General features: G+C 45.6%; 1 protein-coding gene across 3 annotated transcripts in view; it reads right to left on the reverse strand.

Moving 5' to 3' along the window:
* The window catches only part of LOC126998378 (receptor-type tyrosine-protein phosphatase alpha-like), a 226597-nt gene that overhangs the window by 13772 nt on the left and 195923 nt on the right, over positions 1-16902 (reverse strand). For all 3 annotated transcript variants that reach the window (XM_050859999.1, XM_050859981.1, XM_050859991.1), the window contains 2 exons: positions 11974-12099; positions 4402-4550 (listed from right to left, as the gene is read on the reverse strand). In XM_050859999.1, coding sequence (XP_050715956.1) covers positions 4402-4550; positions 11974-12099 — 275 coding nt within the window. The remainder of the gene's footprint in view (positions 1-4401; positions 4551-11973; positions 12100-16902) is intronic.

The following is a 16902-nucleotide window of genomic DNA, read 5'->3' on the forward strand; positions in this document are numbered from 1 at the left end:
TGCCTCCTGTGCTGTGTGTATTTTCTACCCATTTCTGTGGACAGGTGGTGTGTAAGACGGTCCAGCTCGTCTTTTGGGCCTGTTGCCTTTCTTCTGACATTTTTCTTTAATATCTCTTATTTCTGTTTGGTCTATCTCGCCCTCTGCCTCCTGAGCGATGATCCTGTTGATGAGTGACCTGGTAAGGCTGATGGAGTTCTGGTTTTCTTATCTGCCAGCTTCTCAGGGTTGGTGATCCCCATCCCACCCAGTCTTGGGGAAGTGCTGGCATATCCCTCCTCCTCCCCCAAAGCATGAGATTGCACCATCGCCGTCAAGAATACATTCTTGACGGCATTTTCCAGTGGTCGGAGGAGTCGACTGATGCCGGGGATGGTGCGCATCAGGAACGTCCACCGATGCTGGATGCCGTGGTTGTACGCTGAATAGGCAGCGTGTGGCTCAGTCTTGGCAATGGCAGACAAAGCTTCTATTTCCTTCACCCATTCAGCTACTTTGTCTCCCACGTACTCCTTCTTATATACCTCTGTCCCGATCACTGCACCTAAGTGTCGTTGTCCGTCTTTTGTCACAATGACGCCACTTCCTCTAAAAGTTTCTGCGGCATGGTCATAATGTTCAGGTTTGACAATAAGGACAGACTTGGTGGCGTTAGGGATGTATCCTATCTCAGGGCCGGCGGTGTTCACAGTGTCCCACCACCCTTTTAAGTCTGAGATTTTACCAGCACCTGAGAGGTCATCCGCATAAGCCACCTGTTTCACCCGCGTTTCTGCGAACGCGATTTCATTTTGGAGGACTGATAGGCCCAGGGCGTACATAGCCATGGCTATTGGGTCACCTTGTGTTGCTCCCTCAGATGATTTTAACAATTTCACTTTTCCACTGTGGCTATTTATGTATAAGTCGGTCGGGTATGTATAGGTATTTTCGACATATATAGCTAAGCTAGGGCACTTGGTTTTAATGTTGTGTATCATAGTCTTTCTATTTATTGTGTTGAAGGCGTTCTTGGGGTCAACAAGAAGCACTGCTTCGCACTCCACGTGGTCGAATATCTCCCGCATGGCATGAACGGCTGCCTGCTGCCCCTCACAAACTTGGAGGTTCCCTGCTGCCATTCTCACATCTTCTTTGACGACGCCCATGATGCATTTGCCCACGATGCGCCGCAAGACTTCTCCGACTCCTATAGGCCTGCATCCCGGCCTCATGTCCAGGGGAATGAGGCGGCATGCCGTCAGGGCGTCCACATAGTGGCAGCTGGAGGAGGCGAGTTTTCTTGCCAGTGCTGCAATGGTGTTGCGCAAGTCACCAGCTGCATTGCCAAAGTTGGCGCTGCTCAGCAAGCTTCGCCATCCCTGTGCATCAAGTCCTGAGGGCCCCGCGCTGCCACGAGTCTGGAGGGCCTTCTTCCACACCATCTCTCCTGTTATCCTTTCGTATATAACTGGATTCGGTGGTTGGTGACATCCTGCCAGTCTCAGTCCCTTCAGGTCACTCGGTGGAGGATGTTTTTTCTTGAGTTGATTGATCGTGTCCCTGGTGAGTGGAAGCACACCCCGTGTGGAATTTTCTGACAAGGGTCGTGTTGCAGATGCAACGTTGCCTTGTCGCATTTTGTCTGCAAACTTCCGGGCCCTGTCTTTTGTGGAGGTGTTGTTTTGTTGGGTCCGGGGAGCCTCTCCTGTATGGCTCTGGCTTCTCCAAGGAGGGCATCTAACTCGTTAGTTTGCCACAAGGCAACTCGCCTTCTTAATGCCTCGATATTTTCGGCTTGTTTGGTTTTTGGGTGTGCTTTTTGGAGGAAGAGATGGGGGAGAGTGAATACAATTTTCAGGGATAGGGGCGCCAGCGGTGTGTTCTGGATGTAGTTATTTAACAGGGTGACAGTTTCTTTGATGATAAATGTCGTGACTCCACATCTGGGTGATTCAAAAAGATTTCTTGCAGACCACCCAACAACTTCAAGGTATGTGTCATCCACCCACCTCGTTGCTTCCCCCTCCGCAATCCCCTTCCAAGCAAAGCTTCCCCCGACCTCCGCCGCGCCCTGTCCAGTCGAAGAGGAAGAGTGATGAGGGGGTGGTGGTAGTGGTGTTGGTAGTGGCAACATTGGAGGTGCCAATGGAAGGGGTGGTACCCAACCCGTGTGTGTATGGAGGTGGCGGTTGTGCAGCAGCTCCCTCCGACACCCCTTCCCCCCCGCTCACTCCTTCCCCGGCGGCCCTCATTGTTCCCGCGGTGTCGCGCTTCATCGTTATCCTCCCTGCTCTGATCCCTGCCCAGGGGATTTTGGCACCTGTCGCTCTTCTTACAGTTCGTACAGCGTCTTTTCTCCTTAACACATGCACAATTTATACATCTGTGATCTTCTTTTGCACAAACGCAGCATCTTCTTTGGTTTGGAGGGTCAGGCATTTATAAAATTATAGATATTGATATTAATGACAACAGGAATATTGGTAGTATATGTAGTAATAATGACTGATTATTGATTATGGTTGAAAGTAGTAATGATATCTACTGTGGAATGACACTACTATTAATATTCCTATTAGTTTAGCGACATTGACAGATATATAGATAGGATTATAATCAATATAATAGGCTGACACATTGTTTTCAAAGGGAGAGAGAGAGAGAGTTGGGATGGAGATATTATCAGTGCGATGTGGAGAAATTTGTTAGTGTCAGCATGGCATCGAGGTTACAGAGGTTAGCGTAACCAAGGGGTGGTTGGTGCGGTGTGGGGAGCGAGGGGGCCGGGGGTATGGGCGTATAGTGTGAAGAGAGGCTGGGTGGAGAAGAGACAGGAGAGGTCGGTGTGAAGGAGAGAGAGAGAGAGAGAGAGAGAGAGAGAGAGAGAGAGTAATAATTGTAATTGCATCAGAACAGAAGTAAACAAAGTATTAAAATTATATTAATGACACTAACGTCGATAATAATGTAAGCAGTAGTTTTGATAGCAGTGATAGTATGAACACAAGTAATATGAATAATAATAATGACAAGAATATTATAGTAATACTAATAATAATAGCAATAACAACAATGGCAACGCTAATAATAGTAACAATGACAAAAAATAACAATAATAATTATAACAATAATAATAATAGTGTCACTAAATAAACGTTGTAGCCTATATCAAGGTGTATGAAATGATTAATTGATTTATATGACAAAATTTAAGCTGCAAAGGCGCTGTGGCTGGCTCCGTTTCTTTCCTTGACGTTAACATATGTTTCCATATCAATCATTTCATTACGCTAAGTATATATTTGCTTTTTTCTGGTGGATATGAAATATAAATGAAAATATTGATAACACTGATTCGACCATAACCAACAACAACACCGCCCCACCGCACCGTATGCAGTTGTCTGCGGGTCGACTGCCAACACTGGTTTTTCACTCTCTTTCAAGGCTAAATTGAACTAAATACAAGTAATAGATTAAATATACGTAGCTACAGAACCGCCGGTTTGGGAGGTGTGAGGCGAGCCTCTCTTGTCGCTGGCAACCCTCCGTCCCATCCCATTAACTGCTCGGTCAGAGGTCAGGGCGGGGCATCGACGGTCGCCACCCGCCGTTCTATCTTAAGATGCCCAACCCGTGTGTTTTACGATATTTCTAAATCACACAACACTACTGCTACTACTACTACTACTACTACTACTACTGATGATGATGCCTTTACTACTACTACTACTACTAATAATAATAATAATAATAATAATAATAATAATAATAATAATTATTATTATTATTATTATTATTATATAAATAGTAATAATGATAATGATAATAGTAATAATAATAGTAATGATAATAATAGTAATAATAATTATAATAATAATAATAATAATAAGAAGAAGAAGAAGAAAAAGAAGAAGAAGAACCAGTATAGAAAGTAAAGAAAGGACACACGCAAAGTGTATACTGGTAATTTATTTAGTTGTACATTCTTCCCATGTTCCCCTCCTGACAAAATTACCCATGTGGTCCTCCCCTAGCGCACATTCCTCCTCTGAGGGTGGGTGAAATGAGCAAATTTTCTGTGATCTTTGGGTATAATTATTACTCGTGCGAGCATTTTTAGGTAATTGCAAAGTCACTCTGCTCCTATTTCAAATATTTCGCAATTACACTCCATTATATAACAATCTTTAGATAGTGATTTGCAGCACTTCAACAGAAAAAAATAAAAGGGTGAAACAAAAAGAAGCGCGGAGTGACCATATAAATATATAAGTATCTACAGAAAAAAATTGCTCGTAGAAATATACCAAAAGATCCCAGAAAATATGGTGTGACGATGATGCCTTCAGACTATATTGCTCCCCCAGGACCCAAGTGTCATCCATATCCGATTGAGAATTACAGCAATAGACGCACCGGCAGTGGACCACAACAGGAGAGCCATCTCGTGGTGTAGCGTCCCGCACCTCGCTGACTAAGTCCAGAAGGTGATGTTCGTGGCGGGGAACGCCGAAGTCAGGCCACGAGGTGTTGTGGTACTGCCTTATCAGGCGCTGCTCCTTTCCCTGTTGGTGACGGACGTGGATCACAACACTAAAAATAGTTAAGTGAGTTCTGTAAAGGATGGGTTGCTCCCCAGTATACTGCCTCGTATTGATAAAGTTTTCGATGAATCCTATTAAGTTGGGACAGATTCCTTGAGACTCCAAGGACCGTCGTAATTATTCATAGGAAAACTTAGTAACGTTGGTGTTTAAGATAAAACAATTGAGCTTTGCGCTATAGAAAAAAATAGGGATATAGAAATTTAACGAAAACCTAGACGGAAAAATATGTGGTCGGCGTAGAACAACATATAACGCCTGCCTGAGTCAAAACCACGTACCCAAACGCTCTCCAGCATATCCAAGTGAGTTTTCCAGATACACCAATTTACATTTTACATACAATATATAACCACATTTTATTACTTCTACCCTCTCTTGGCCCTCGCTCCACACTCAGATTTTGTTACATTGGCGCCCGAACAAAGGACTAGGGCAATCCTTGTTCATTCGCACATCTCTCTCCACACACTTTTTTAACCCTTGACAAATGGCGCCCGAGCAGAAGACTTGCCGTGTGGTAGGTATGTGCTCGTGAATCTGAAGGACGTGAATATGTTTGGGGAACACAGTATTGGGAAGCCGAGTTAGTACAGAGACCTCTTTAGGCTGGCAGAGTATAGACAATTGCTTACTTGTTTGCCTTTAGGCATGGGCTCTGACTAAGTGCCAGCTTTTATTGTTCTTTCTGGCCGTAGTGCTTGCAGCAGCATTAGGGCATGTTAGACTAAGACAGCTTATTTCCCCAGAACTACCGTGTCCTTGTTTTGCAGGTAACGCGCTCCGAGAAGACGAGACAGGTGCCCTGTGCTTGCCGACAAAACGGGGAAGGTCCTGCGTCGCGCCTGACGGGAGTCGGTGTGGGGGCAGCTGTGCACGTCAGGAATGTTTTACCTTGCCTGGACGACAGCATTTTTGTCTTTCTGTCGCCGTTCCTTGTGTGGGAACGACCACATGTTCAGACTCGCCTGAGGCAGGCAGGGCAACTACGCATAACCTACGCTTCTTTCGCCTCCGTAAGAGAGGATGCAGTTTTGTCTTCATACGCCATGAGATGCAGCGAGAAGTCCGTCATTAAAAGCTGAAGATACGTGAATGCGAAGCCCAGAGGAAAGAACGCGAGACCCAACTTGCCTACGAAGGCAAGATGCAGAAGGCGAAGAAGTGACACCAGGTCGCTCTTGCCCGTCTTGCTTCCCCCGAGCTCGGTCACAGTGATTTCCTGGACTCGCAGGAGGACGAGTGCCCTCAGACCGATACCCAGCCCTCTCCTGAGCCAGCCAGCACTGGGTTGTGTGACCCAGCACAACAGGCAGCAATTGTAGAGGACCACCACCAAGGAAGAAGCCTTCACCAGGTGGCCTGCCCTCCTTCCTCGTCTCTCCTGACGGTGCAGGAATAGCTGGAGGGTGGCGAGATGATCCCGGTAGCGGACATGGGCTTACATACGCTTGGCGTCTCAAATACTGCTGCAGCTACACGAGCAAAGGTGAAAAGAGATTTTGAGCTCTCCGTGCTGCTGACTGTGCTACAGGAAGAAGGTTTGCCGGAGCAGAAGGTCAGTGTTGAGGGATAGCAGCCTCCACGTACTCGCGCAAGCAGCAATCTTACGTCAGCGCCAAGACGTTGCTGGGGTCAAGGTCAACAGAATATAACAGGTCTTCCCACGCGCAGATAATGACGTCAGCAACAGTATGACAGAGAATGCAGGAGGAGAATAATAGAGAAAACGAGATATTTCATGGGATACTGAAACATTTTCAGTTTTCCTGTCTGTGTCTGTCTGTCTGTCTGTCTCTCTCATATATATATATATATATATATATATATATATATATATATATATATATATATATATATATATATATATATATATATATATATATATATATATATATATATATATATATATATATATATATATATATATATATATATATATATATATATATGGAGTAGGTCGGAAGACACCTACCAAACGGGCGCAAGCCACTCCTGGTGAGGTATATATGGGAGGTGAGAAGGAGCTGAAGCCTCCAAAGACCCTTCCCATGTCCTCACTAACTGTTTCCTATTGTCTCACCAACACTGGAGAGTAGTTCAGCATGCTCTAAAGACAGATCCTCTCTTTATCCACACCACACTACATTCACACAACATATACACCTTTTCCCAAAATTAAAATTTCAAATGGCGCACCTACACAAGCCTCGAGTCCCTGCCTGGGGGACCACAAATTCCCAGGGAGGACTCCCTTCTGGTTGCCGACCCAAGAGGTGTCTTGATAACTCCTCGAACCTCTTTCTTCTCAATTTCTGCAACATTCGCTGTCTTCGCTCTAATTTTCATTCTGTGGAACATCATCTCTCCTCCTCTAAACCTCACCTTCTCTTCCTTACTGAAACACAGGTTTCTGAGGCTACTGACAGCAATCTCTACTCTGTTCCCTCCTACTATCTCTATCCTAAATTTCAATCCAAAGCTGGATGTTGCGCCTACGTGCGCAACGACATCACTTGCTCTCGTGCCCACGACCTTGACTCTTCTGAATTTTCCACCATCTGGCTAAGACTTCATTGTCATTCTATTACTAAATACATCTGTGCTGTTTATCTCTCACCTAACTCTACCAACTATGTAAAATTCTTTGACTATTTGAATTCTAAAGTGGAGCACATCTTGACCCACTCTCCCTTCGCTGAAATCTCCATCCTAGGAGATTTCAATGTTCACCACCAGCTTTGGCTTTCATCCTCTTTCACTGACCATCCTGGTGAACAAGCCTACAACTTTGCTATCCTCAACGACCTAGAGCAGTTGGTCCAGCACCCTACACGTATTCCCGACCGTCTTGGAGACCGGCCCAACATTCTAGACCTCTTCCTTACCTCAAACCCTTCTGCTTATTCTGTCAAACTGTTCTCTCCGTTGGGCTCCTCCGATCACAATCTTATTTCTGCATCCTGTCCTATCGCTCCTGTACACCCTCTGGACCCACCGAAGAGGTGATGCTTCTGGCATTTTGCTTCAGCTCGGTGGGACGACCTGAGGATGTACTTTTCCGATTTCCCGTGGAATGATTATTGCTTCCAAGATAGAGACCCCTCTGTGTGTGCTCAGCGCATCACAGAGGTGATTGTCTCTGGAATGGAGGCATACATTCCTCGTTCTTTCTCTACTCCTCACGCTAAAAAGCCTTGGTTTAATCACGCTTGTTCTCGTGCTGTCAATGATAGAGAGGTAGCTCACAAAAGGTGCCAGAGCCTTCAAACTAATGCTAATTATGAACTTTACATTTCTGCCCGAAATCGTGCCAAATCTATTCTCCGACTGACCAAAAATTCTTTCATTAATAGAAAATGTCAAAACCTTGCTTTCTTTAACTCTTCCCGTGACTTCTGGCATCTAGCCAAAAACATCTCCTCCAACTTCACTTCTTCATCTTTCCCTCCACTCCTCAGTCCTGACGGCAACACTGCCGTCTCATCTATCTCTAAGGCTGAACTCTTCTCTCAAACTTTTTCTAAAAACTCCACTCTGGACGATTCTGGGCATATTTCTCCTACTCATCCCCCCTCTGACTCCTTTATGCCTGTTATAAAGATTCTTCAAAATGATGTTTTCTATGCCCTCTCTGGTCTCAATCCTCAGAAGGCTTATGGACCTGATGGAGTATCTCCTATTGTCCTTAAAAACTGTGCCTCCGTGCTGTCACTGCCTGGTCAAACTCTTTCGTCTCTGCCTGTCAACATCTACCTTTCCTTCTTGCTGGAAGTATGCCTTCATACAGCCTGTGCCTAAGAAGGGTAACCGCTCCAATCCCTCAAACTACCGTCCTATAGCTTTACTTTCTTGTCTATCTAAAGCTTTTGAATCAATCCTTAACCGGAAGATTCAAAAGCACCTTTCCACTTCTGACCTTCTATCTGATCGCCAGTATGGGTTCCGCAAGGGGCGTTCTACTGGTGATCTCCTAGCCTTCTTAACTGACTCTTGGTCATCCTCTCTTAGCCGTTTCGGTGAAACTTTTGCTATAGCGCTGGACATATCAAAAGCTTCTGATAGGGTCTGGCACAAATCTTTGCTTTCTAAACTACCCTCCTACGGTTTCTATCCTTCTCGCTGTACCTTTATCTCCAGTTTCCTTTCTGACCGTTCTATTTCTGCCGTGGTAGACGGTCACTGTTCTTCCCCTAAATCTATTAACAGTGGTGTCCCACAGGGTTCTGTCCTATCTCCCACTCTTTTTCTGTTGTTCATTGATGATCTTCTTTCCAAAACGAACTGTTCTATCCATTCCTACGCCGATGATTCCACTCTGCATTACTCAACTTCTTTTAATAGAAGACCCACCCTACAGGAACTTAACGACTCAAGGCTGGAGGCCGCAGAACGCTTAGCCTCAGACCTTACTATTATTTCCGATTGGGGCAAGAAGAACCTGGTGTCCTTCAACGCCTCAAAAACGCAGTTTCTCCACCTATCCACTCGACACATTCTTCCAAACAACTATCCCCTATTCTTTGACAACACCCAGCTAACATCTTCCTCAACACTAAACATCCTCGGTCTATCCTTAACTCAAAATCTCAACTGGAAACTTTATATCTCATCTCTTACTAAATCAGCTTCCTCGAGGCTGGGCGTTTTGTACCGTCTCCGCCAGTTCTTCTACCCTGCACAGTTGCTGTCCATATACAGGGGCCTTGTCCGCCCTCGTATGGAGTATGCATCACATGTGTGGGGGGCTCCACTCACACAGCTCTTCTGGACAGAGTGGAGGCTAAGGCTCTTCGTCTCATCAGCTCTCCTCCTCATACTGATAGTCTTCTACCTCTTAAATTCCGCCGCAATGTTGCTCTTTTATCTTCTATCGATATTTCCACGCTGACTGCTCTTCTGAACTTGAAAACTTCATGCCTCCCCCTCCCATGGCCCCGCTGCACTCGACTTTCTACTCATGCTCATCCCTATACTGTCCAAACCCTTATGCAAGAGTTAACCAGCATATTCACTCTTTCATCCCTCACGCTGGTAAACTCTGGAACAATCTTCCTTCATCTGTATTTCCTCCTGCCTACGACTTGAACTCTTTCAAGAGGAGGGTATCAGGACACCTCTCCTCCCGTATTTGATCTTGCTTTCGGCCACCTCTTTTGTTTCTTTTTAGGAGCAGCGAGTAGCGGGCTTTTTTTTTTATTATTGCTTACTTTTTTTGTGTGCCCTTGAGCTGCTTCCTTTGTTGTAAAAACACAATATATATATATATATATATATATATATATATATATATATATATATATATATATATATATATATATATATATATATATATTGGGTAGGCGGTAGCCGAACTGGTAGCGTACTGGGCCCACATTCACCGCGTGATGGACGACGCGGGTTCGAATCCCCATGCTACCACTTGGATTTTTCAGTCACCGCCGAGTGGCTTAAAACTACCCACATGCTGTCCTGAAGACCACCCATCAACCCGGACTCTAGAGGAAGCCGTCCAAGCGAATCAAGAACGAGTTCCGGGGGGCAGCATGAGCCAGTGCAAGATGGCGCCACTATAAACACTCGCCTGCGCCAGAACGGGCTGGGCCGACCATCAGGCCCCACCTGGAAGAAGCCTTGGGCCGACCATCAGGCCCCACCAGGAAGATGCCTACCGGCGCAACAGGCAACGACGTAAAAAAAAAAAAAAAATATATATATATATATATATATATATATATATATATATATATATATATATATATATATATATATATATATATATATATATATAGATATATATATATATATATATATATATATATATATATATATATATATATATATATATATATATATATGTGTGTGTGTGTGTGTGTGTCTAATTAAAAGCGGACTGATAACGAGTTGGACTATCTTTCGCCAGCAGTTACCCTCACGACGTGAGCAAGTGCTCATTATTGTCGATCTCTGGGTACTGACAGGACCTCACACACCACACATGTGTGTATGTGTGTGTGTATATAATGATCCTTCTTATCCAAGTATTTCTGGACATATTCTTACTCGCCGCTATCATCCTATATTGAACAGTTCTCCTGTCCACCCTGACAACCTCTGTAACACCTCAACATCTTCTACCCAGTCTTTTCTTACCCCTGCCCATTAATTGAGTGACTATTTCAGTTCCTTGATCCTTTATGCTAAAGTCTCCCATCGAAATCAAAGAAAATGGAGGACACGAGATGCGTCTACACCTGTGGTCAGGTAAAGACTGGTGGGGTGATTTCAGTTGAAGCAGACTGAGGGGCTGCAGGTGACCTCACTGCACAGAAGAGGAGAACTCTGGTTCGAAGTTGAAAAAACCTGGTATATTCTGTTGATCTTGGCTGGGGTGACGCCCCAGTTTCTCCATGAAAGGACAGGACCTACACCGCGGAGGAACTTCGCCTCATCACCGTCAGGAAGGAGCGCTTCGGTCGAGGTAAGGGTGCCTGTTTGCCCTTGTTAGTAGAGGGTTCCAGGTGGCGGCGACGCAGGGGGAAGCGCATCAAGCAAAGGTTTAGGGGTCGCGCACTTGCAAGGCGACCTCGGGGGATAGCCCACCCTCAAGAGATCTTTCTGGCGTTTCGCCGGAATCGCACATGTAGATATGCCGTCCGTAGGTCGTCGCCGTAAGTTTTGTGAAACACTTACACACACATGCACCTACAGTGCTTCACTTACTCAAAACCCATCACACTAAATGTGGGCTGTTGACCCCAGCCATCATTGGTCTCGTGCCACATTTCAGCTCCATGAGTTTTCTCCTTGCTAGTCCTGGGCAGGAGTTTTTACCCTCAAGAATGTCATGGGAACCACCCGAAGACCTTCACCTTTGTTAGGTAACTAGGGAGTAGCTAGGTGAGCTATAGCCCGTCCGCGAAATGTATGTGAATGCTCTCTGGCTGGGAGAAAGTTCTGTTCCGCCTCAATTTTCTCCCTACCCGTAGGATAAACAAAATCAACAAACATCCTCTATAAATCTACATTGTTGTGAGGGAAATATACAATAGCAAACAACCAAAAAGATCTGATGAATTACGAGCTGTTTTAATGCAAAGATTTTGAAAATTCACTTGTCGCCGCCGCTCCCTCTCTTTAAACTGCATTCATATCTACAATTAATATATTTTCGTTTTGCGTATATCTGATTTATGTTTTCATATGCCTTTAGTAGTTATTATTACAAATACTTACATCGGCTCTACTATTAAAACCAGGAGCGATATTATTATTCTCATTTTTTTAATCTTATCTACCCGGTAATTATATATTTAATATTTGACTTATCATTATCTCTTTTTTATGTCCACACTTGTCCAACATGATAACATGAACCACTCACCTTGTGCAAAACAAATTTCCTCACTCTTAGGTCGTCGCTGCCCGCCTCGCCTCGTCTACTTACTGTTACGCCCCCGGTAGTAATCCTCGGCTCCTCGGACGTCGGCCAGTACAGAGTGCATTGCTCCTGCGAGATCACAGATAAGATTATTATACTCGAATAGACATCGTGTAGAAATCTCGATAGCTTTTGACAAAGTCTGGCACAAACCACCCTCTTGCGGATTCTATGTGCTTTTTATCCTCAGTTTCTTTTCAGGAAGATCTATCTCTGTCCTGATAGGCGGTCACTTCTTCCCCTAAACCAATCAACAGTATGTAGTGTTACGCAGGGCTCTGTTTTATATATCATTATCTACTATTACTGTTCACTGATGATTTACTTTCCAAAACAAACTCTTCTATCTACTCCTACATCGATGACTCTACTTTGCATTATTCACCATCTGTTAACAAAAAACCTTGTCAGTAGAAAATACACAACTCAAAACTAGGCGCTACGGAACACTTAACCTATGACCCTGGCATTCCTGAAATAGGGAAAAGAAATATGGTGTCCTTCAATGCCTCCAAAACTCAACTGCTCCACCTGTCAACTCGACACAGTCTTCCAAACACCTATCTCCTCTTCTTCGATAACACTCAGCTGCCCCCTTCTTATGCACTAAACATTAATAGTATATGGCCTGTTTATCTGATCATTTGCTAAATCTGGTTACTCGAGATTTGGCGTTCTTTATCATCTCCTTCAGTAGCTCGGTTGTCCGCATGCGGGCTCGGCGTCCCAGAGGATACGCCGCTACGAGCTGACAATTTTCAGTCATCGCTGAGGGGCCTAAGACTACTCACATGCTGGCCTAAAGACCACCCATCAACCCGGAATCTAGATTTTATCTGAAAAGTGGATTAAAAATGGGCTCCAGTAGCCAAGCAAGACGGTGCCACTAGAAACATTTGCCAGCGTCATAACAGGCTGGGGCCAACCACCAGGCTCCTTTCTCGAAGTTAGGCGATCAGAACGTCTTCACCAGATCTTTTCCCCTTCTCAGATGCTGTCATACAAGGGCCTTGTCCGCCTCATCTGGAGAATGCATCACATTTGTCCTCTGCTAGGCAGTCATAACCTCTTAAATTCCGCCGCAATTATGTATCTCTTTCTATCTTCTATCGTTATTTTCATGTTAACTGCTCTTCTGAACTTGCTAACTTTATGTTGCGGTGCTCATCCTTCTTCTATTCAAATCACTTATGCACGAGCTAAACAGCATCTTCAGTATTTCATCCCTTCTGGTAAACTATGGAACAACATTAATCCTTTTGTATTTCCTCCTGCATACGACCTGAACTCTTTCAATAAGAGAGTACCAAGACACCTCTCCTGTAGAAATTGACCACTTTTCAGGCAACCATTCATTTTTGCTTTAACTGGAACGGTGCCCAGCTGGCTTTTATTTTTCCTTTAATTGCTTCCCTTTCTGCTAAAAAAAACTACCGGCACTTAGGCGAGACGTAAAAAATATAAACAAAGACCTTATTCTCCCTTAAATGGGACAATCATCTCCTACGTGGTGAGTTTCCACACACACAGCTATTATAGACAGAGTAAAGCCAAAGTTTTTTGTCTCATCAACTTACTGTATTCAACGTTTTGAACTCCGGCTCACTGTTGTTGTATTGATATTTTTTTCTAACTGTAAACTTAGCCTGTCTCGATCAGTAATGCAACGCACTCAACCAGCCAGAGCTGTATCCTTCGTTCCCTCTTCCTGATTAATCCCTCATTTCACTGAGCACGACAAACTCTGAGGGCGGGTTAGTGCGCCCTTATCCTTTGTCCCCCAACATGTTTGCCGCTTGAGTCGTCCGTCATTTCGAATGATCAGTGCAGCAGTTTATATCAGTCTTCTAACTTTTGCAGCAGGATTATTTTTTTGCATACAGCAAGTCCTTCATCCGTTAAAATATCTTGCATATATTCGTTGAAACACACTACTCCACTCCAGCATCTTCATTTTTTCATTGATTACTGTGGTAAACTCAGGAGCAATCTGTGAACGACTTTGGTAACATTGATGAGGCGGTGGCTTATGCAACTAATGTAATGCACTCGGCGGCTTTTTTTCAATTTCCAAGATATCTGGTTAGTTTCCTAGGGGTCTGTTTCTTGATAGACCCAAGAGTACGTCTCTGCAGAGAAAGCCAAGCGCGTCGCCCTCTCTCGCCCTCGCCGCCATCGTGTGAGCCCGCATTACCCTGGTATGGAATAGGGTGAGAAAAGTATCAGGATAATTTACTGTCCCCTCCCCTCCTGTTTTATCAGACGCTACTCATTCTGGCAGCTTCCTGTGACGGCGTTAGCGCCCAGCCGTAACAGCTTTGCTGTTCCCCTGGATCCACTGGCGTCGTGGAGAGGGGGGTCATTCTACATGGGCAACAGCTCGACCACCTACTTTTCTGCCCCGGCAAACATCCACTCTGACTCTGACTCTGAGCACCTTTTAACACCGGAGAGGACACTCCGGCTGCTGCGATGCGGCAGGAATCAACACTGGAAGCAACATTTACTGGTAATAAGTCAAATGCTCGAATGGCGTAGAGTACGGCGGCAGGGGTTTCTTCTGACAGTGGGAAGAATTCTTTTGCCCCAAAGCTATCGCCCGCTCCAAGCTGGGCATCCCCCAGCCAGTAAGGTGCTGTTCCGCCACGGCTTGCCTATCCTTTTTGGGTGCAAGGGGATCAGCATCTCTGATCTGGACGGTTAGCCGCAACTCACGCACCAGAGACATTTCAGCAACAAAAAAGGGCCCCAACCCTCAAACTGGGAACCTGGAATGTCAGGACTATGCTTCCTGGCATTCATGACGACCTCTCCTACGTTGATGACACTAGAAAGACGGTCATTATCAACAAAAAACTCCTTAAATTGGACATCGATGTTGCTGCCCTCCAAGAGCCTCGATTGCTTGAATCTGGATCCCTTAGAGAAAGAGACTATACTTTCTACTGGCAAGGCAAGCCTGCAGACAGCCATCGGGAACACGGCATTGGATTTGCTTAAGAACAGCCTCTTATCCTCAGTAAAACCTGGTATCAATGGCACAGAGCGCGTCCTCAGCCTCCGCCTCAACACCAAAACTGGGTCAGCCACCCTGCTCAGAGTCTATAGGCCCACACTCAAAGCCCTTCCCAAAGTCTAAGATGAGTTCTACGACACCCTCTCTTCTGTTCTCAGCAGCATACCAAGCTCTGAGACCCTGATAGTTCTTGGTGACTTCAACGCACGTGTGGGATCAGACTGTGACTCCTGGCCCTCTGTCCTCGGACACTTTTGCGTGGGCTCCATGAATGAGAACGGCCAACGCTTGCTCAAACCGTGCTTCTACCATGGTCTCTGCATTTCCAACTTCTTCTTCAGAACTAAACAGCAGCACAGTCTCATGGCGTCATCCACGCTCCAAGCACTGGCACCAATTAGACTTCATCCTTATGCGAAGAAATTCCATCAGAACGCGTTTATCAATCGCACGTACCATAGCGCAGATTGTGACTCGGACCACTCGCTTGTATGCTGCAAGATCAAGACCTAGCCAAAGAAGTTCCATCACTCTTAGAAACCCAGGCAAACCGATTATACTTTCTACTGGCAAGGCAAGCCTGCAGACAGCCATCGGGAACACGGCATTGGATTTGCTTAAGAACAGCCTCTTATCCTCAGTAAAACCTGGTATCAATGGCACAGAGCGCGTCCTCAGCCTCCGCCTCAACACCAAAACTGGGTCAGCCACCCTGCTCAGAGTCTATAGGCCCACACTCAAAGCCCTTCCCAAAGTCTAAGATGAGTTCTACGACACCCTCTCTTCTGTTCTCAGCAGCATACCAAGCTCTGAGACCCTTATAGTTCTTGGTGACTTCAACGCACGTGTGGGATCAGACTGTGACTCCTGGCCCTCTGTCCTCGGACACTTTTGCGTGGGCTCCATGAATGAGAACGGCCAACGCTTGCTCAAACTGTGCTTCTACCATGGTCTCTGCATTTCCAACTTCTTCTTCAGAACTAAACAGCAGCACAGTCTCATGGCGTCATCCACGCTCCAAGCACTGGCACCAATTAGACTTCATCCTTATGCGAAGAAATTCCATCAGAACGCGTTTATCAATCGCACGTACCATAGCGCAGATTGTGACTCGGACCACTCGCTTGTATGCTGCAAGATCAAGACCTAGCCAAAGAAGTTCCATCACTCTTAGAAACCCAGGCAAACCGAAACCCAACATTAACAACATGAAGATCATGGAGTTGGCTGAACGGTTCAACACCACCTTCAGCAGAAGACATCAACAACTGGAATCCTGCTCTGAGAATTGGAGCCAACTTCCAGGCACCATCTATCAGACTGCCTCTGACACCTTTGGAAAGAAGACCCGTCAGTCAGATGACTGGTTCGAAGCCAATAGAAAGAAGACCCGTCAAGCAGATGACTGGTTCGAAGCCAATGCTCACATCATGCAATTTCTCATTGACCAAAAGCAAGCAGCAGCCCTCTCATACAAGGATAACCCCAGCCAGAGCAATCTTCATCAGCTCCGCAGCGCTCGCAGCCAGGTCCAAGCAGCAGCCAGAAGATGTGCCAACCAGTACTGGCTAGAGGTATGCAAGGACATTCAGAGAGCGTCCTACACCGGTGACCTGCGGAGGATGTACGACGGCATCAAGAAAGCCCTTGGCCACACCCAGAACAAGACTGCCCCCTCAGGTCCCTCACTGGCGAGATCATCATAGAAAAACAGAAGCAGCTGGAGAGATTGGTAGAGCACTACTCTGAGCTCTACTCTCGACAAAACACTGTCACCCAAACTGCTATTGACGCCACACCCAGTCTCCCAGTCATGCTATATCTTGACATCGAGCTCACTGCCCGTGGATTATGGC

This window comes from Eriocheir sinensis, chromosome 2 (genome assembly GCF_024679095.1).
Source record: "Eriocheir sinensis breed Jianghai 21 chromosome 2, ASM2467909v1, whole genome shotgun sequence".
In the NCBI taxonomy this organism is placed as follows: Eukaryota; Metazoa; Arthropoda; class Malacostraca; order Decapoda; family Varunidae; genus Eriocheir; species Eriocheir sinensis.